Source organism: Dromiciops gliroides, chromosome 5 (genome assembly GCF_019393635.1).
Source record: "Dromiciops gliroides isolate mDroGli1 chromosome 5, mDroGli1.pri, whole genome shotgun sequence".
Classification (NCBI taxonomy): domain Eukaryota; kingdom Metazoa; phylum Chordata; class Mammalia; order Microbiotheria; family Microbiotheriidae; genus Dromiciops; species Dromiciops gliroides.
In genome coordinates, this window is record NC_057865.1 from 193,385,889 (window position 1) to 193,406,385 (window position 20,497).

At 37.0% G+C, this 20,497-nt stretch overlaps 1 protein-coding gene across 2 annotated transcripts in view; it reads left to right on the forward strand.

Moving 5' to 3' along the window:
• The window catches only part of GRIN2B (glutamate ionotropic receptor NMDA type subunit 2B), a 644,293-nt gene that overhangs the window by 560,627 nt on the left and 63,169 nt on the right, over positions 1 to 20,497 (forward strand). For both annotated transcript variants that reach the window (XM_043969072.1, XM_043969071.1), the window contains 4 exons: positions 14,154 to 14,356; positions 14,807 to 14,978; positions 15,159 to 15,312; positions 19,513 to 19,638. In XM_043969072.1, coding sequence (XP_043825007.1) covers positions 14,154 to 14,356; positions 14,807 to 14,978; positions 15,159 to 15,312; positions 19,513 to 19,638 — 655 coding nt within the window. The remainder of the gene's footprint in view (positions 1 to 14,153; positions 14,357 to 14,806; positions 14,979 to 15,158; positions 15,313 to 19,512; positions 19,639 to 20,497) is intronic.

The window sequence follows — 20,497 nt, forward strand, 5'->3', positions numbered from 1 at the left end:
TATATATTAGTATCAACTTCCCCTGTATCTTAAATACAAACATTTAGCAGAGAAATTTGCTACAAATATTTCCCTTAGTAATTCTAATTGCATTGATATTGCTTGCACAAAAGCTTTTTATTTTTATATAATCCAAATTTCCTATTTGATCTTTTATGATTATCTGCATCCCTTGATTATTTAAGAATTTTCCCACTACCCATAACTGTGAAAGGTATCTCCTTTGCTTTCCCTCTATCTTTTTAATATGATCTTTTATATTTAGGTCACATATGCACTCAGAGCATATTGTGATGTTTGTTGTATTAACCCTTTAGCTCCTTTCATCCTTTTTTCTTCCTTAATTATCTTTGTCCTTTTCTTTTGCCCTTCATTACAATAACTTTTTTTACAAGTCTAAACATGAGAGAATTGTTTTAATTGCTCAATCTTTTCTTAATAATTGACTTTAGGGGTAGCTAGGTGGCGCAGTAGATAGAGCACCAGTCCTGGAGTCAGGAGTACCTGAGTTCAAATCCAGCCTCAGACACTTAACACTTACTAGCTGTGTGACTCTGGGCAAGCCACTTAACCCCAATTGCCTCACTAAAAAAAGAAAAAAAAGAATAATTGATTTTAATTTTTGTTGTATTTCTCTTCTAGTATTTGTAAGTCAAATTTCTAATGATCTGTGGAATTATTGTAGCTTGTGTCAAAGTCTCTCTTGATGAAGATTTGTTTTTTCCCCTGCTGACCATCAAATTCAGATTATGTTTAAGTTGCATCTTAAGCATGTTTGATTTTTGGAATACAGCATTTTTTTTTTGCAATTTCTTATGATTGTGGAATGATCCTGAATTATTCAAATTGTTATCCCTTCACAATTGAAGTTCATTATACCCACTGCTTGCACAATTTTTGGTTTGGTATCGAAATTAAAATTTGACCATTACTGTTTAGAATTCTTGGGGACAGCTAGGTGGCACGGTGGATAAAGCACCGGCCCTGGATTCAGGGGGGCCTGAGTTCAAATCTGACCTCAGACACTTGACACTTACTAGCTGTGTGACCCTGGGCAAGTCACATAACCCTCATTGCCTCACCCACCCACCCCTAAAAAAAAAAGAAAAAAAAAGAATTCTTAGCAAGGAGATTTTCTCTGACAATAGTTCTGTGGATTCAATTAAATAGTGCTTTGCTTTCTCTTTGTTCTCCTATCTGTCTGGTCCTTCTCAGTTTCTTTTGCTCTATCTCCTTTCATGACTTATTCCCTAACTTTGGTTGTACCCCAAAGTTCTGTCTCACACCTTCTTTTGTCCCTTTCTCATCATACTTTATATTGGTATTAGCAGATCCCCTGGGTTTAATTAATTACTTCTCTGAAGATTACTGCAAGATCCATAAATCCAGCTCTGTCTCTCTGCTGAAACTCAGTCCTGAATCAACAACTACCTTTTGGACAATTTCCAAATGACTAAACCTAAAGAGTAGGCCTTAATGGCTTGATGCCCACATGGAAGGCAGTCTCTAGTGGCATGTCCTAGGCATCTGTCCTTGAGCCTGTGATTGTCAGAATGGTATAGTATCTTGGATAAAGATGTGATTATCATATTTGTGAAGTTTGAAGAAGGCACAGGACAAAGGAAAAAAGTTAACTTGCTGGATGGACAGAGCCATGATCCAAAAAAGATCTTGAGAAGCTAGAGTAATACGTTGAATATAATTTTTAAATGTATTATGTATAAGTATAAGGTTATATAATTATTAAAACTTTCAAATCAATTTCAAAAAATACAAGAATTTGAAAGCATGATTTTTAAACAGTTCCTTTGAAATTCTGTAGGTTTTATGGAATAACAAGGAAGAGGTTTCTTAAGTGCTTAGTGTGTACCAAGTACTATGTTAAGCAATTTACAAATATTATCTCATTTGGTCTGCACAGCTCTGGGAAGTAAGTACTATTATTATGCCTACTTTACAATTGAGCAAACTGATGCAACTAGAGGTTAAGTGATTTGCTCAGGTTCACACAGCTAGTGTCTGAGGATAGATTTAAAGTCAAGTCTTCCTAACTCCAGGCCCTACACTCTATCCACGGCTCCACTGAGCTGCATCTAAAATAGCAAACTAAAACTAAATGAAAAGTGTGACATAGAAGCCCAGACCCAAACAAAACAAAACAAGCTAGTGTTACTATTGCCTGAAGCAAAAGAAGCAAGGTGTTGAGAACAAGAGGGATTTTAATTACATGATACTGTGACCCTGTCACCCCTCCTGGATCACTGCCTTGTGGCATAGGGGCTTATGTAGTTCAATTAAACTATGACCTTTACTGTGCAGGGTTACCTAAGATGGACAGGTCCTAGTGAAGAGTTCTGACAAAAGGTGATTCACTGGAGACAGAAAAGTCAAATTGCTCCAGTATCTTTGCCCCATGGACAGTATTAAAATGATAAAATATATAACAATAAAAGATGAGCTCTTCAGGTCAGAAGATATCCACTATATTACTGGGGAATAGTAGAGGACAATTACAAGTAGCTCCAGAAAGAAAGAGGTGACTAGACCAAAGCTGTCACTAGTGACTAAAGGAAAGTCCAGTGCTGTAAAATCAGTGTTACATAGGAACCTGGAATGTAAGATCTTTGAACCAAGTTAAACTTGATGTGATCAAACAAAAGATTAAAATCCAAGGTGAACCATTCAACATCACAGTAATATGTCTATTCTCTAATCACTGATTACAAAGAGGACAAATTGCTCAGTTTTATGAAGACCTACAATATCATGTATAGGGTGGGCCAAAAGTCCTGATGTTTTAATAATTTTTTGAAAATTGTTTTTCTTTATTTTTACCATTTATGAGATTTGATTTTTCATACAATGTAAATCCATTCCCTGTATATATATATATATACTGTATATGATGCTATGTGGTATTATAAACTAAAAACAAACAATAAAGGAGCTATTAAATATTGAAAACCCTGTCTGACTTTTCACCCACCCTGTAGAAATAACATTAAAAAGTCACATTTTGGGCAGCTAGGTGACAAAGTGGATAAAGCACTGGCCCTGGATTCAGGAGGACCTGAGTTCAAATATGGCCTCAGACACTTGACACTTACTAGCTGTGTGACCCCGGGCAAGTCTCTTAACCCCCATTACCCTGCCCCCCAAAAGTCACATTTATTGTATGGGAATTGAAATACTAAAATTGAAAATCAAAAGGTAATTGGAATAACAAGAGAATTTGGCCTTCAAGTACAGCATGAAGCAGGTAAGAAACTAATAGAGTTTTGTCAAGAGAATTCACTGGTCATAGCAAACATCCTTTTTCAACAACCCAAGAGGCAACTCTACACATGGATATCGCCATATGGTCAATATAGGAATCAGATTGATTACATAATTTGCAGTCAAAGATTGAAAATCTCTATACTGTCAAGTAAAAGAAGGCCTGAAGTTTATTGTGATTTAGAACATGAGCTTCTTATTACAAAATTTAGACTTAAATTGCCTCAAGACCTATGGACAGAGGTTCACAATATTGTACAGAGGTAGCAACAAAAAACATCCCAAAGAAAAAGAAGATCAAGAAAGCATAATGGCTGTCTGATAAGGCTTTATTTACAAATAGCTGAGGGGAAAAAAAACAAAAGGTAAAGGAGCAAGGGAAACATTTGCACTGGAATACAGAATTCTAGAGAGTAGCAAGGATAAGAAGGCTTTCTTAAATGAGCAAAGCAAAGAAATAGAAGAAAACAATTGAATGGGAAAGGAGAGCTCTTCAAGAAAATCAGAAAATTGAGGGGATGTTTCATGCAAAAATAGTCATGATAAAATATTTAAAAGGTAAGGACCTAACAGGAATAGAAGTAATTAAGAAAATGTGGCAAAAATATATTGAAGAACTATGCAAGAAAGATCTTAATATCATCAATAACCAAGATGGTGTGGTTACTGATTTTGAATCAGACATCCTGGAGAATGAAGTCAAATGGACCTTAGGAGGCAGTGCTAATAATAATGCTGGTAGAAGTAACAAAATTCCAGTTGAGCTGGAAACCCTAAAATGTGATGAAGTTAAAGTGTCCACTTAGTATGCCAGCAAATTTGGAAAACATGGCAGTAGCCACTGGATTGGAAAAAATCAGTTTACATCCCAATCCTAAAGAGAGGAAGTGCCAAGGAATGTTCAAATTACTGAATGACTGTACTCATTTCACAAGCCAGCAATGTTATGCTTAAAATTCTGCAAGGTAGCTTTAGTTTAGTTTAGTTTTTAGTTTAATTCACATATTGATATGAACCAAGAATTACCATAAGAGCAGGATGGTTTTCAAAGAGCCAGAAGAACTGGAGACCAAATTGCCAATATTCACTGGATAATGGAAGAAGTAAGGGAGTTCCAGAAAAAAAACATCTACTTCTGCTTCATAGACTACACTAAATCCTTTCATTGTGTGGTTCACAACAAAATGTGTCAAGTTCTCAAAGAGATGAAAGTATCATATCATCATACTTGTCTTCTGAGAAACTTGTATACAAATCAAGAAGCAACAGATAGAACCAAACATAGAACAGCTGTTTGACTTAGGATTAGGAAAGGAGTGCAACAAGGCTGTATATTGTCACTTTATTTATTTAACCTATATACAAAATACATCATGCAAATGCCAGGCTAGACAAATCAAAAGCCAGAATTATGGTTCCTGGGAGAAATATGAAAAATCTCAGATATGTAGACAATACTACTCTGATGGCAGAAAATAAAAATTAAGAAGCCTCTTGATGGGGGTGAAAGAAGAGAATGTAAAAGCTGGCATGAAGCTTAACATTAAAAAAAAATAAAGCCATAGCATCTAGTTCCATTGCTTCTTGGCAAATAGAGAGAGAAGAAATGGAAGCAGTGTCAGGTTTTATATACTTAGGCTGAGATATCTCTGCAGAAATTAAACGGTGTTTGCTTTCTGGAAAATCTGGACAGGATACTGAAAAGCAGAGATATTACCCTGGTGACAGAAGTCTGTATAGTCAAAGTTATGGGTTTTCCAATAGTAATGTATGACTGCAAGAGTTAGACTATAAGGAAAGATGAAAGCTTTCAAATTGTCAACAACAAAAAAATCATTTAAAAAAATCAACACTTTCTAATTCCTGGAGAAGATTTTGAGAATACTTTGGACAGCAAGGAGATCAAAGCAGTCAATTCAGACTACTCATTGGAAGGACATATACTGAAGCTGAAGCTTTAATACTTTGGCCGCATAATGACAGGACTAATTGTAAAAGACCCTGATGTTGGGAAAGATTGAAGGCAAAAAGTAAAAGAGACAGCAGAGGATGAGATAGGTAGTGTCATGGAAGCTCTGTACGTGAGCTTGGACAGACTTTGGGAGATAGTGGAGTATAGAAGATCCTAGTGTGTCATGGAGTCACAAAGATAGGAAATGACTGAATGAATAAACAATTAATGACCTGGTCAAATGACATATATTATACATTACTAAGTTTATTTTTGGTGTCAAATTTTAAAAGCTGTAACCATGGTAGTGAAGAATGGATCTTTCCATATACAGTTCAATTAAAGAAATGGGAAATATTTAGTCTGGAGAAGAGAAAACTTAGAAAGCCATATTTGTAGCTGTGTGACCCCAAGTCATACAACCACTGTCTGCCTCAGTTTTCTCACTTGTAAAATGAGGATAATAATAGTACCTACCTCATACTTTATTGTGAGAATAAAATGAGATAACATCTGTAAAGCACTTTGAAAACTTTAAAGTGCTATATAGATGCTAGTTATTATCACTATATCTGTCTTTAAACTTATAAAGAAACATTATGCAGAAGAAACATGAGGCTTTCTGTGAGAGCAAAACTAAGTAATCAGTGAAATTTGCACTAAAGTAGATTTAGGAAAAATTTGTAAGAAAAACACTTTAACAATTAGTGCAATCCAAAAGTGAAAAGGGCTATGTGCAGGAGAAAGTAGTCTCCTTAGAATTGGAGGTCTTGTACACAGTATCAACTGTGTTGATCAGCTGTGATAGACTTGATTCTTCTCAGCAATACAATGATCCAAGATATTTCCAAAGGACTCATGATGGAAAATTCTCTCCAAATCCAGGAAAAAAACCTGTAGAATCTGGATGCAGAATGAACCATATTATTTCTATCGTTTTTAGTTTTGTTGTTGTTTTTCTTTTTTGAGGTTTTTCCTTTTTGTTCTGATTCTTCTCTCATTACATGACTAATTCAGAAATATGTTTAATGTGATTGTACATATATCAGATTACTTGCTCTTTTGGGGAGAGGGGAGGGAGAGGAGGGAGGAAGAAAAATTTGAAACTAGAAATCTTATAAAAACAAATGTTGATGATATTAAGGTTTACTCACTCCCCAACTCCTTCCCCCTCTTCTCCTCCCCTTCATAAGCTTTTTTCTTGTTTCCTTCATGTGAACTACCTTTCCCTAGATCATCTCTCCCCTTCTCCCTCCCCCAGTCTAAAAAAAAACAACCTATGAGCCAATTAACTTGGAGCTGTGTGTGTGGACAGCCCTTTTTCCTGTTTCACGAGAGGCTTCTGGGAGGAGGAAGGAAGCATTTGCCTTCTGGTTCCTGATCTCACTATGGCAGGTCAGATGCTGGGGTCTCTTAGAAATAGTTAGATTTTTACCTTTCTCTCTGATCATTAAATTCTTATGTTCCTTACTTAAAAGTCAAAAACAAAACAAAACAAAAACAAACAAAAAACCAAATGTTGAAAACTATTTCTAAATGTAACTGGAAAATAATAAAATATTTATATGGGAAAAAAGAATTGAAATTTGACAATTCAAAAAAAAAGAACTGGAGGTCTTCAAGCAGAGCCTAGATGACCACTAGTCATTAATATATAAAAGGGTCCTTGGTTAGACCTTGATTGAACTAGATGGCTTGGGAAGTTGTTTTTTCTCAAAGCTCAGATTCTATTGCTTTGTAAAACATAACTTTTGATCAAGAAGATAGAAATAATTAGAATTAAAAAACAGTTAAAACTGCTGACTTCACAGGATGGATTAATTGAGTTTGGGGTCAGGGGTCTTAGGTTCCAAACACAACCCTTCTCTATACCATCTGTATGGTCTTGGATAAGGTTCCTCATCTGAAAAATGAAGAGGCTAGACTAGTTTAGGACTTGCTAATCCGGAGTCCATGGACCCCTAGTGGGGGGTCTGTGGACAGATTTCAGGATGGTCTTTGGATAGATTTCAAGGTATATGTGAATTTGAATGGGGGAAAATACATCTTTATTGTCACTAACCTCTAATTTAAATTTAGCATTTCCTTCAATTATTAAAGTAGGCAAAACAAACAAACAAACAAACAAAAAACCAAAAACCTTATTCTAAGAAGATGCTCATAGGCTTCACCAGACTGACAAAGGAATCTGAGAAGCAAAAAGGGTTAAGAAGCCCTGGACCCAGTGATATGTAAGCTCTCTGCTAGTTCTAAGTATCGTGACCCTCCACAAGGAGGCTCTCTACTATTGCCATTGGCCTGGTGCATGACATATAGCAGGGTCCACCAGGAGTACTGCCTGAACAGGGATGACATTGGGGATGGGAGGGAAGTGTGAGGTCTGGGCCTCTTTGCACAGGGCAACAAAGGTTGTGGATCTATATTTGGAATGGAGGCTATCTAGCTCAGCTGCTGCATTATACAAATGAAGAAACGGAGGTCCAGAGACACAAAGTAATTTGTCTAAGGTCACACAGGTGGGGAATGGAGGAATCAGGCCTTGATGCCAAGTCATCTGCCTTAAATCCTGCATTCTCTGCCCTGGGCTATGCCTCCTATTTCATATGAACTGCTGTGAAGAGAGATCGCTCCCATTCTTCTTGCTTCTTCAGCTTGCTCGATTTGGAGCTTCAGAGTCTTCTTTTTAAAAGTCAGATGGAGGCTTAAAATAAGCAGTAAGTGTTTAGTGCTAGATCCAGATGTCATCCCAAGCAAGAAACAAAAATGCTTTGATTTTAGCAAAATAACCTTTGATGCCTAAAGAGGCTCTAATAAGTGGCTTTGTTCTGTGATCTTAAAATGAATTCCGTGGCACACAAAAGGAAAAGCCTGGAGAGACTGACAGCCCTTGCTTACTGCACAAGGACTGCAGCAGCAGTAGCAGTGACCTGCCAATGTGTCCTCACCCACCTCTGTGCCTGCACATACAGTGTTCACCCTGCTGGGTTACCTCAGCTGTTTATCATAGAGGGACCAGCCCCAGGCCTTTCAGAGAGAAGCACGGTTTTCCTTGGTTGTTTTAATGCTTGGCCTTGTCTGTCACAGCCAGCCAGGGTGCTAATTAGTGCCAATTACTCCAGTTGTATGGAAGAAAACTGTGAGCAAAGGAAAGACTTTGAAATCTAAGATCACCAGAAATTTGTTTCTCAGTATTCTCCTCAGGAATGTATCGCCATGGACCAATACAACTCTAATTTTAATCCATGTGGTCATAGAAAGGAGTGATTTCTTAGGAATAATTATTTTCATCTCACTAAGAACAACCACCCCAAATCCCTACAATGTCAAATCCATGTTTCCCTGAGTAACTGACTAAAAACATACTTTATGAAAAAGGATTTCAGTTTTTCTTAAGAATTTTTTTCATACAGGGCAACTGGGAGTCACAGTGGATAAAGCACTGTTCCTGGATTCAGGAGGACCTGAGTTAAAATCCAGCCTCAGACACTTGATACTTACTAGTTGTGTGACCCTGGGCAAGTTACTTAACCCCCATTGCCCTGCAAACCAAACAAAAAAAATTATTTTCATATGTCAAGAAAAAAACTGAATTTATTTTATATAGACAGATGCTGGTAAATATTCTTATGATAATTCCTTATTTTTACTTAGTTCTCTCTGGGGAACTCAGAGTACTTTAAAGAATGATTTCATTAATTTTCAAGGTGTTTTTTTCAGTCATTCTTTTAAAATTTCTTTCAAAGATTTTGTACCTTTTCCTCTTCTCCTCATTAACCTTACCTGTGTAGTCTTCGAAGCTCATATTAACCTTATGTATTTTTGTTGGCTGTATTCCAATTTTAAGTTCCTCCCAGAAATTTGAGCCCCAGCTCAGTTGTTTATTGGAGAAGTCAATTAAGCTCTCTATACCTCAGTTTACTCATCTGTAAAATGATGATAATCACACTTAGGGCTATTGTGAGGAAAGTGTTTAAAATCCTTAAAGCACTGTATAAACTTTCCCCGTTCTGACATCAAGATTACCCAAATCCATCTTGTTTTTCTTCATATTAGTATCATTAATGTTTATTGGTATTAATTGATCTGTTTTGGGGAAAATTGGTGGGGGTTGGGATGTTAGGGTTCTTAGGAATTCTTCTTTAAAGAATTATACCGTCTTGCACATAAATACAATTAGAACAAAATTTGGGCAGCTAGGTGGTGCAGTGGATAGAGCACCAGCCCTGGAGTCAGGAGTACCTGAGTTCAAATCCAGCCTCAGACACTTAACACTTACTAGCTCTGTGACCCTAGGCAAGTCACTTAACCCCAATTGCCTCACTAAAAATAAATAGATAGATAGATAGATAGATAGATAGATAGATAGATAGATAGATAGATAGATAGATAGATAGATAGATAGATAAATCATATTTGGGCACTAGGGAAAGGAAACTAAGAAGTCCTTGGACTTCTCATGGGGAGAAGGCATGGCACAGAGGGCATGAGATAACTATCTCCTTGAGCAGGAGACAGGCAAATACTTTCATAGAGGACTGATGGTGAAGGTGATCATCTGACTGTGGAAACTTCCCTAATTTGAGTGATTACCTGAGGGAGGACCCTCCCCCACTGGTGGTGGCTGGGAGAAGTAGGTCAAGAGGCGGCTCAGATCTCCGTTCTCCTGGAGCTGCAAAGGCAGCAGTCATGCCTATATCTTCTTGAGGGGTGGGGGATACTGGAATGAAAGGTACTGGTCCTGGAGCTAACTCAGTCCAGATCAGGTGCTGCTTTTGACTTTAGGTGTGTCTGTCCTTTGGTTTAGGTGTTTAAGGAGAAGGTTCCCTCATTTCCCCCAGAAAACTTCTCAGGTACTCCAGGTCCATAACAAACCTTTATAAAGGATTTTCCTTGTAAATTTTTTCCTCTCCATTTCTCATTCTCAATGGAATATGCTCCCCCCCCTCTATAAACACAAGTGGGCTCCCAATTACTTCTAGGATCAAATATAAATTCCTCTATCAGGCATTTAAATCCTTTACAACCTCACCCCAACCTATCTTTCCTGCTTTGTTACATGTTCTCTCCACTCTTCCTATGGACCAGCTCAACTGAACTTTTTGCTGTTTCTCATAAATAGCAATCCATCTATCCTGTCCATGACTTTGTCCCAAGGCTTGTCCCCATGATCAGAATGTCCTCCCTTCTGTCCTACACCTCTTAGCATCCCAAGTTTCTTTCCAGGCTCAGGTCAATGTCCAGCTTCCTCATCTCCCCAATGCACCAGTGATTCCCATCTCAATATTACTTTTCATCTATTTTGCAAGTACTATTTATGTACATGTTATCTAATCCACCTAGATTCTAATCTCAAAAACAGGGACTATTTCACTTTCCTCTTTGTTTCCCTAGAAACTAATGCTATTCCAGGTGCAGAGAAAGTGTTTATTAAAATGTTTGTTGATCCTATGATAGACTAATTCTTATGTTTTTCCTTGGAAAAATAAAACAGCAAAGGAGCTATAACTTAATGCTATAATAATCTTATATAATGACCAAACATCCATTCATTTAAAAATATTCAGTGAATATCTCTTAAGAGCATAACACTGTGCCTTGGATTATGGTAAATTTAAAATATGGTCCTTGTTCTGCTGCATTTATAAAGCAAAGCATTCAGGAATTGCAAGGCAGTCATTTCTCTTTTCCGTCTCCTGGTAAGATAGCAACTGGAGTGTTCAGTTCTGGAGGCCACAATTTAAGAATGACATTGACAAGTTGGAGAGCAACCAGGAAGATGAAGAGTCTTATGTCCACATCATGAGTTTCAATTGAGAGAAATGGGGATGGTTAGCCTAGAGAAGAGAAGATTCAGGGAATAGGTGATAGCTGTCTTCAAGTATTTGAAAGACTGTCATGTGGAAGAAGGACTAGATTTGTTCTATTTGGCCCCAGGAGGAAAGATCCAGGAGCAATAGGGAAGAACAAATACAGGCTGATGTCAGGGAAAACTACCTAACAAGGGACCATATATTTATGTAATTATAACTTCAAATAGTGCTACTTCAAATACATGTGAGCACTTCAGGGGTTGTATTAGTCACACCAATGGGGACCTCAGTGTAATTTTGTCACAAGTAAATGGTATCATAATAATTGTTTGTAGGATGAAATCACCATGGACCAGAGTGGTTAGAGGGGTCTGCAAAGAAAACTATAGATGGAATCTATATAGGTGAAAAGGAGAGAAATTATAAGAAAATATGGAGATATGTAAATAAAGATAATTAAGATTAATTAGACCATAAATTTTTCCAGTTGAAAATAATCTTTAAAGTTATCTCATTCAATTTCCCAATCCATGCAGGAGCCTCCTTTGACAGTATCTCTGACAACTTACTCTAAGCATTTTAAATGACTGGGAAACTCACTACTTCATAAAATAACTCATTCCAATTTTTGATACTTCTAATTGTTACAAAAGTTTGTTCTTATACCAACCTGAAAACTGCTATCTTACTTTTGCCTATTAGTCCTAGATAAATCTATTTACCTTTCCACTGATACTACCGTGTAGATGTTTCAAGAGATCTATCAAGGCCCTTGTTAAGGTTCCTCATAACCAAGTAAATACCTACAGTTTCTTTTGCAAATCCTCAATTGACATGACTTTCAAAGATCCTTTAATATCCTAGTCATCTTCCACTGGAGCCAGCTGTGGTTTATTGATGTCCTTCTTAAATCACAGAAGCAAGCAATATTATAGGTAGCAGGAACCTTAGAAATATCTAGTCTGAATATGGTACTTAAGTCTGAACACAATATTTCAGATATGTTTTAACCATCACCAAGCATATTGAGACTATTATCTCCTTGGTTTCTGAATATAATATTTTTGAAGATGCAGCTTAAGTCTGTCTTAGCTTTATTGGACCCCCATCCCATTGCTGGCTTATATTGAGCTTTCAACCAACTAGATGCAAGACAGTATGTATGAGATAGTGGCCAACTTACTTGACTGGCAGTCAAAAGATCTAATTCTAGTCTCACCCTTGGCACTAACTAGTTGCATAACTTTATTAGTAAAAATAATAGCTAAAATTTGCATAGTGCTTTAAGGTTTCCAAGGCACATTACATATGTTAAATCATCTGATAACTTTAAGCACTGAGAGTCTATGATTCTAAAACTTCCTAGGTCTTTGTTATGTGAATTGACTAAACCAGTTACTTCCAGACTGTATTTGTATAGTATATTTTTTTAATCTAAGGAAAGACTTTTAAATTTATTCTTATTAAATTGCATTCTATTAGTTTCAGTCCACCTACTAGGCTATTGTTATCTTTTTGAATCTTCATTCAAATGTGTCATTCAAGATATTAGCTACCTTTTCCAGATTTTTGTCATCTATCAATTTGATGAACCTTACTTGAGTGTTTATGCAAGTCAATGGGGGAAAAACGTGGAGGGAAACTGGGCATAAGCCTCTGTCTTCTTCTGTATTTAAGTCAACACATGCATTTTAAGTATATGATTATAACGACTTGTGTTTCTATAGTGCTGGAAGATTTGCAAACCTTAGATTTTCATATAAACTTAGATAATTTTGAGATTCCTTTAAGCTAAGCAACTACAAATTGACCTAACTGTACTATTATGCAGCCCACATTTCCCCATCTTGTCCATAAGGAAATGCCAAGAAATTTTGCCACATGCCTTAAAGAAACCTGGATCTATCACATGCCCTTATTTAACCATCCAATTATCCTATCAAAAAAGGAAATGAGTTAAACTTGGAGCAACTTGTTCCTAGTGAACAGGCTGATGACCCCCAAAGATTTACTGCTTTGTTTTCAGATTAGAATGGGAGTATATCTTTTTTTTTAATCAATAAGGGACTTAAATTAAGCCCAGGTTATGAAGTACATTGAGGAATTTATTTGGGCTTAATCCTAGAAGTGATGAGGAAACAATAAAGGATCTTAAGTAAGAAACAAACTTTAAAAAGAATCCATCTTTTTGGAAAATCAGTCTGAAAGTAGTATATAAGAAACATTTGAAAGAAGAGGATACAAGGAATGGGGAGGCCAGCTGAAAGTCTATGGGAATTGTCAAGGTGTGAGATGATAAGAACTTGAATTAGAGAGGATTAAATTGTTATCATCCTTTTCATAAGTGAGCAGAGGGAGATACTGAAGATTGTGATTTTCATACTATTATAGTGTGAGTTAATGAGTGAATTAAAAGTTATGTGGGAACTTGGCGAATGAGGTTTCCTAAAAGCTTTCTCCTTATGACCCATGTCAACCTCGGCCAATTTAATTCAGGACTCCAACATAGCTCATTTCTCTCTTGACCTGTAAGAACTTTTGATAATCTGCTTTTGGTTCCACTCTTCTATTGATCCATTGACAGGTAGTTGTCATTTTTAACTATTATGACACTTATTAAAGTTAGGGAAAAACCAAAACCATTAAAAAATAACTGCCTGTCATTAAAATCTTTTTTGTTTAAAGCTTTCTCTAGAATTAAAGCATGGGGCAGCTAAGTGGTGTAGTAGAGTGCCAGAACTGGAATCAGGAACTCTTCCTGAGTTCAAATCTGGTCTTGGACATGTACTAGCTGTGTGACCCCGGGCAAGTCACTTATCTCTGTTTGCCTCAGTTTCTCATCTGAAAAATTAGCTGGAAAAGGAAATGGCAAACCACTCCAGTTATCTGCCACGAAAACCCCAAATGGGATCATGAAGAGTCAGACACAACTAAAATGACTGAACAACAATAAAAAATTAAACCTAGTGCCTTTGTTTCGAGGTTTATTGAATATGAATAAGTTATTTCCAAAAATATAAATGGTTCATGTGTTTATCTTATAGAAGCTAGTGATGGCTAAGAGAAATGACGGTTGTCACTAGTGCTTTCTGAATCTTTTGCTCATCTTTATGCAGGTAGGAAAGTGGAAAGACAAAAACCTGCAGATGAAATATTACGTATGGCCTCGTGTATGTCCTGAGACTGAGGAGCGGGAGGATGACCATTTGAGCATTGTGACCCTGGAAGAAGCTCCATTTGTCATTGTGGAAAGTGTGGACCCATTGAGTGGAACCTGCATGAGGAATACAGTCCCCTGCCAGAAACGCATTGTCACTGAGTATGGCAAACTGTTTTTTTGTAGCACCACCCTAGTCAGCTCATAGCCTATTGTTGTTTTATAGTTGGCCTAAGCCATAGTTACCAGAAAAAAAAATACATTATATCCACTTTTATTTATTAATCCTTTGAATTAGAGTCCTATGTTCTGACATATAGTCTTCCTTACCATGGCTTTGGTATATTCACTCTGATTATATTCATGGAAGTCATGCCCCTGCTTCTTCCTACTGTCTGGGATGTCAAGTTTATGGATTCTTTTATGATTTTTTTCTTAAGACAGAACCTGTGAAATGAGCCATTTGAAATTTATAAGAAATAACTACTTGAATACTCAATACTAATACAAATAGTTCTGAGCTATGAAGCATGCTTTTAGAATGGGGATGTGGTAATGTGAAAGAGAACACTTTGTCTTCTGTGTTAATCTTTGGTTGTTTTAACTGGTTAGGAACAAAACGGATGAGGAGCCAGATTACATTAAAAAATGCTGTAAGGGTTTCTGCATTGACATCCTCAAGAAAATATCTAAATCTGTGAAGTTCACCTATGACCTCTACTTGGTTACCAATGGCAAGCATGGGAAGAAAATCAATGGAACCTGGAATGGTATGATTGGAGAGGTGAGTTTTAGGGCTGTATGTGTAATTTTCTTCTTATGGTTCCGAGTTCTGCATCCTGAATCGATTATCCATTCATCAGATTCTTCTGAATATTCTTGGTTATTATTCCCTTTTCATTTTCTCATTTGCTCTTCTGTGCATTCTAGCTGAAATATTCTCCTCCCCTTTCCCTTCCTCAAGGTGGTCATGAAGCGTGCTTATATGGCAGTGGGATCCCTTACCATCAATGAAGAACGCTCAGAAGTGGTGGACTTCTCTGTGCCCTTCATAGAGACTGGCATTAGTGTTATGGTATCACGAAGCAATGGGACTGTCTCACCATCTGCCTTCTTAGGTAAATGATGTATTAAGGGGGGATGGAAATATAAAATGAAAACAGATAGAAGGAAGGGACAAGAAGAAGGAGAACATATTTCTGTCCATTCTTCCAGGAGTTAGTTTCCTAGGAATTAAATTCAGCCAAGAATTTGGGGTTCTTCAAAGTTAATTTCTTCTAAATACAAGTATACCAAATTTCTAAAATTTCTCTGGGACAGGATTTGTGATTACAGGATCTAGACTGATTGTTATATGTAGAAAGAAGAGACTCCAAAGAACTTTCCTACAAGGAAGCGCTTAGATTTCTGGACATTCCCCCATATCCTCCATGAAAAATACTCTAGCATCCAAGAATATTTGTGAACTAACATTGAACATCCTTTTCAATTTGCTTCAATTCTTTGTAAAAATGCTTTGAATATCAATAGATATTAAAGAAAGCCACACTGAAGTCCTTCCTAGAGCCCAAAACAGGACTTATCAAAGGTTGTGGAATAGAAAAGCTAGTGGTTTCTGATGTGAAAAGAAACCAAAGAATAATACAGATTCTTAGAATAATTCTTGAGTTTCAGAAGTACCCATTGAGATGGCAGAAGAATGAGGACCAATCTATGGCTCAACACATGAAAGGCATACTCAAGAACACAAAAGATTATCATGGACTTCTAGTGAAAGGAGAAAGCATAAAGTCAATGAACTCCCTTTGGTCATTTTTCAAGGTCAAGATGAAGGCTACTGACCAGTTATTTGGGTTGGTTTGGGGATAGAACAGAGTCAAAAAGAATATATTTCCTTTATACCACTGAATAGAACCTATGACATTTAATCTCCCAACCTCCACACCAATTCTACTATAGGACTGTTCAGTAGAATGTATCTTCATTTCTGAAGATTCATCATTTTTCATTTTGAATTACTCAAAAAAAAAGGTTTTCACAACTCCTTTGGGATTTCAGTAGTAAAATAGGTTTTGAAATAAGGAAATAGTTTTCTAATTTAAGTCTCTTTTCCCCTTTGTTCAACTTCATCATTATTAATCATATGGAAGAGGGAGAAAACTGTATGTTAACTCACTTAGATATGAGTTTACAATGTATTCTGACAGCTACAAAGGCCAGAACTATTTTGGGATGAATTTGAAGAAGCATTGTATCATGGGACAGAATTGTCATCATTACTTTCTACACCACTCTACTGAGATGACACCTGGAATATAATGTTCTCTCTCTAGACACCTCAATAAAAGAAATATAGATAAACTGGGAGGGATCCAAAAGAAATTATTATGAAAATTTAAAGAATTATATTGTTAGATAGGGATAGCTTGTCTGTTGTTAATTGGTTCCACAGAAACATGGCATTAAGAAAGACTGTATTCTGTAGTTAGATCATCTGATTTGCATCATGGGCAGGCAGCTAAATGACATTACAGTAAGAGTTTGACAGTGTTGAAATGAGGTTTGGTTCAATGCATTTAATAAATCATGATCTCATTAATGTCAGTACTTCCTCCAATAGCACAAATCACAATGCATCCATGCTTTCCATTTTTTGAAACTCTTGTCCATGTCCTCCCCTTTACAGAGAATCCACCAACTCCAACCAAGAGGGTGGTATTCCTCTGGGTCCCTTAACCTTATGAGTATGTCAATGCAGATTTAGGGAAACTCATCAATTGTCTCATGTTCATGATAGGCCTACTCCTTTTCTAGTCATATATGTCTTTAGTAATATCTTTTATGCTACTTCTTGAAAGCAATTCATTGATGGTCATATGCAATGACATATTTAAGCTCACTTTGCCCTCTCATTTTTTATTCTTAAGAGTATATTTTTATTTATAATTATAGAATTATGATGATAACATTCCCTTTTATAGAAAGTTTAAAGGTTTATAAAGCACAATAACACTATTAGGTAGACAGTGCGAATATCAGTATCACCATTTCACCGATGAGGAAAGTAAAGTCAAAAAGAAATCCTATGGTCAAAGAGTTACTCTGAGTTGATATATGAGTCCTGGTCTCTTGACTCCAAATAAAGTACTTTTTCATTTATAGGGGTCAAGAAGAGTGATGACTGAGAAAAGGCAATCAGATTTAACAGTAAAGAGGTGATTAGCAATCTTGGAAAAAGCAGTTTCAGTATAGTAGTTGGGTTGGAAATCAACTTATATGTATCATAAGATAAAAGATTTAGAACTGAATCGGGCCTCCCCTTCCCCATGAAAGATTGAGGAATTGAGAAGTGAATAACTAGGAGGAAGTAGAGACAGTTAGTACAGATGATTCTTTCAGAGAATTAGCCAGTGAAAAGTAGAACCACAATAGCATGAGAGCTTGAAGGCACAATCAGAGGAGTTTACCTAATAAGATGAAGGACCATCTTTTCCTCAGAGACAAGAAAAAAGAGGAGTAGATGGGTGAAAATGTGAAAGAGTTTGAGGTGTGGAATAGAAATAGAAGAAGGAATTCATTAATTATTTTCTCATGTAAGCAATCGGCCAGAGGGTCATTGTGATAAACCACTATTTGGAACTTTGATGTTATATTCCTCTGGAGTATGTGGATATATCCACTGATAGCCTTGAGAGGACTGGGTAACATCTAATGGCTCATGCCCAGTAATCACTTACAGATATGAAGACAAGACTAAGACATAACATGGGGAACAATATTAATTATTATGAGATATTTGGATAATTTGTGTCTGATTAAAGGGAGTTGTCTTTCTAGGAACCCCAAGTTTGTCTCCCTTTGATAGGACTTAAAACCTGCTGTACTGAATAAGCCCTTACTGCTCCACAGTAAACCTTCTATTCTTGCTTACTTTGGGGGCTGTTTCAAACCTTCTCTTGACTTTATTTCCCATTGGGATAAGTTTCTGGAGACCATGAAGTCAAAAAAGAAAACCCAGTGTGTAGCAGTGAGGTCTCATTTAGTATGATGGGGTGATTTCCTCCACCAGGATGTAGCAGCTTGGAAATCCAAAGGGAAAAGATGAGTAACAAGATGGTCAAGAGCTAAAGATTGGGAGGGCATGCCCAATAGCAATAGCAGTGGGACAAGAGGGAAAGGCTTTAAAGATCATAGGTCAATGTATGCTTGGAAATATTCAACTATAAAGATGAGACTTTGAAGAGAAAAAAGTAAGACCCGACTATAGGTGACAGACTGAAAGAGCAGGGAGGGCTATGCATGACCTAGATAAGAACTGAATCAGTTGGATTCTTGAACCCAAGGATGGTTTATTAACACAAAAACTGTTAACAGTTTTTTTTAAGGTTCCCACACTATAGTATAGCCCCATACATAGTGATAGAGAATGCAATGATCCAGATGCATAGAGTGGAGAAAACAGTCTCTTTGGAAACAGATTCTAGACTCAGGTCATGACTCTTTCACTACTTGTATGATCTTTGGCCAGTCATTTAAGCTGCTTTGGTTTCTTCATATGAAAAAATGTAAGGCTTGGTTTAGATCAGCAAATTCATCTGTTTTTGTAGGTCCCTCAAGTTAAGGAGGGGCAACGAGAGAACATGGATAGGACACTGGGTCTGGAGTCAGGAGGATTCTGTATGAATTCAAACCCAGTTTCAGACATTTACCAGCTGTGTGACTCTGGGCAAGTCACAACTCTGTCTCAGCTTTTTCATCTGAAAAATGAGCTGGAGAAGGGAATGGCAATCCACTTCAATATTTTTTTCCAAGAAAACCTCAAATGGGCTCATGAAGAGTTGGACACAACTGAAAAATGACTAAACAACAAGCTAAGGATGATTTTTACATTTTAAATACGAGACTCATAGGCCTCATAAAAACAGGTGTATGAGGTTGGATTTGGGGCAGGGGGGATATCTTACCAACCCCTGGATTAGATTATCTATTAGGATCCATTACAGCTCTGTCTTATGAAGCTACCTGGTATTTTTGTTTGTTTTGTTTTATTTTATTTTATTGACTACACCCATGCACACAGAATTTTTGTTTTACTTTTCTCTACCAGCCCTGGCTTTCAGCTTCCACTGGTAGATCCCAACATGAGTCAGTTTGAAAATAAAAGCCATACCATTAACCTGGAAAGCCTCACTAAGGTGTGACTATTCTTCTTGACTATTTGAAAGATGGAAACACTGAAATGAGCATCAATAGAATTGGAATCTGTGTGTATCTATGTGCGTGTGTTTACCTGAGTCCCGTTTCTTTTTCTCCATTAGAACCATTCAGCGCTGATGTGTGGGTTATGATGTTTGTGATGCTGCTGATTGTCTCAGCGGTTGCGGTTTTTGTCTTTGAGTACTTCAGCCCTGTGGGTTATAACCGGTGCCTTGCTGATGGCAGAGGTAAGGAGACTCTCAGCTGCTTTATTGTCATCTTCCCCTCTCCCCTGATCCCCAGCTCTCAAGTTTGTAGGGGCCATCTTCTCCCTTTACTTGAAGGGTTCTTTGTTCTCTAACTCATTGAACTCTGGAAAGAACCCTTTGCCCTGTAATTTGTCAGCCCATTCTAACTTCAGAAATGTCTTAATTGAACTGATCATTGGAAACTATACATTCCCTTCCTGGCTCTTATGTTAATCTTTAGCTGCAAGGACAGTTCTTTTGCCTATCATCATCCAGATCCTCTTCCCTCCCAGCAAAATAAAAGAGAAGCCAATAATGTAAATATACCTGAAATATTAATCATAGTGGTTACTCCCTTGATAACCCAGGTCTGCGAGAAACTTTTCTGAGCAGACACAGATAGGAGTATAGATTCATATGTCAAAATGCTGTCACAAGTGAGTGCCCTCCAAGGATGTACAGTGTGTAATCTGAAACTGGTAGGGTTCCTGCATTCAAAGAACTAATCACAAGTTAGAGCCTGTGATATTACCAGTCATAACCACATGTTGGGGGTTCAGATGTATGAATTTTATTTGGGTGGACTACATTACAAACTTCATTTTTAAAAAATTGCTATGATTTAAATGGTGTTTTAAGCTTTGCAAAGCACTTTGCAAATAGGTCATTCTATCATTTTAATAACCATGGGAGGCAGGCATGGCTATTATTATTCCCATTTTAGAGCTGAGGAAACTGAGGCAGACAACATGTAAGTGATTTACCCAGGGTCACATAGCTAGTAAATGTCTGAGGCTGGATTTGAACTCAGGTCTTCATGACTCCAGTTTCAATGTTCTGTCTGCTGTGTCACCTAGCT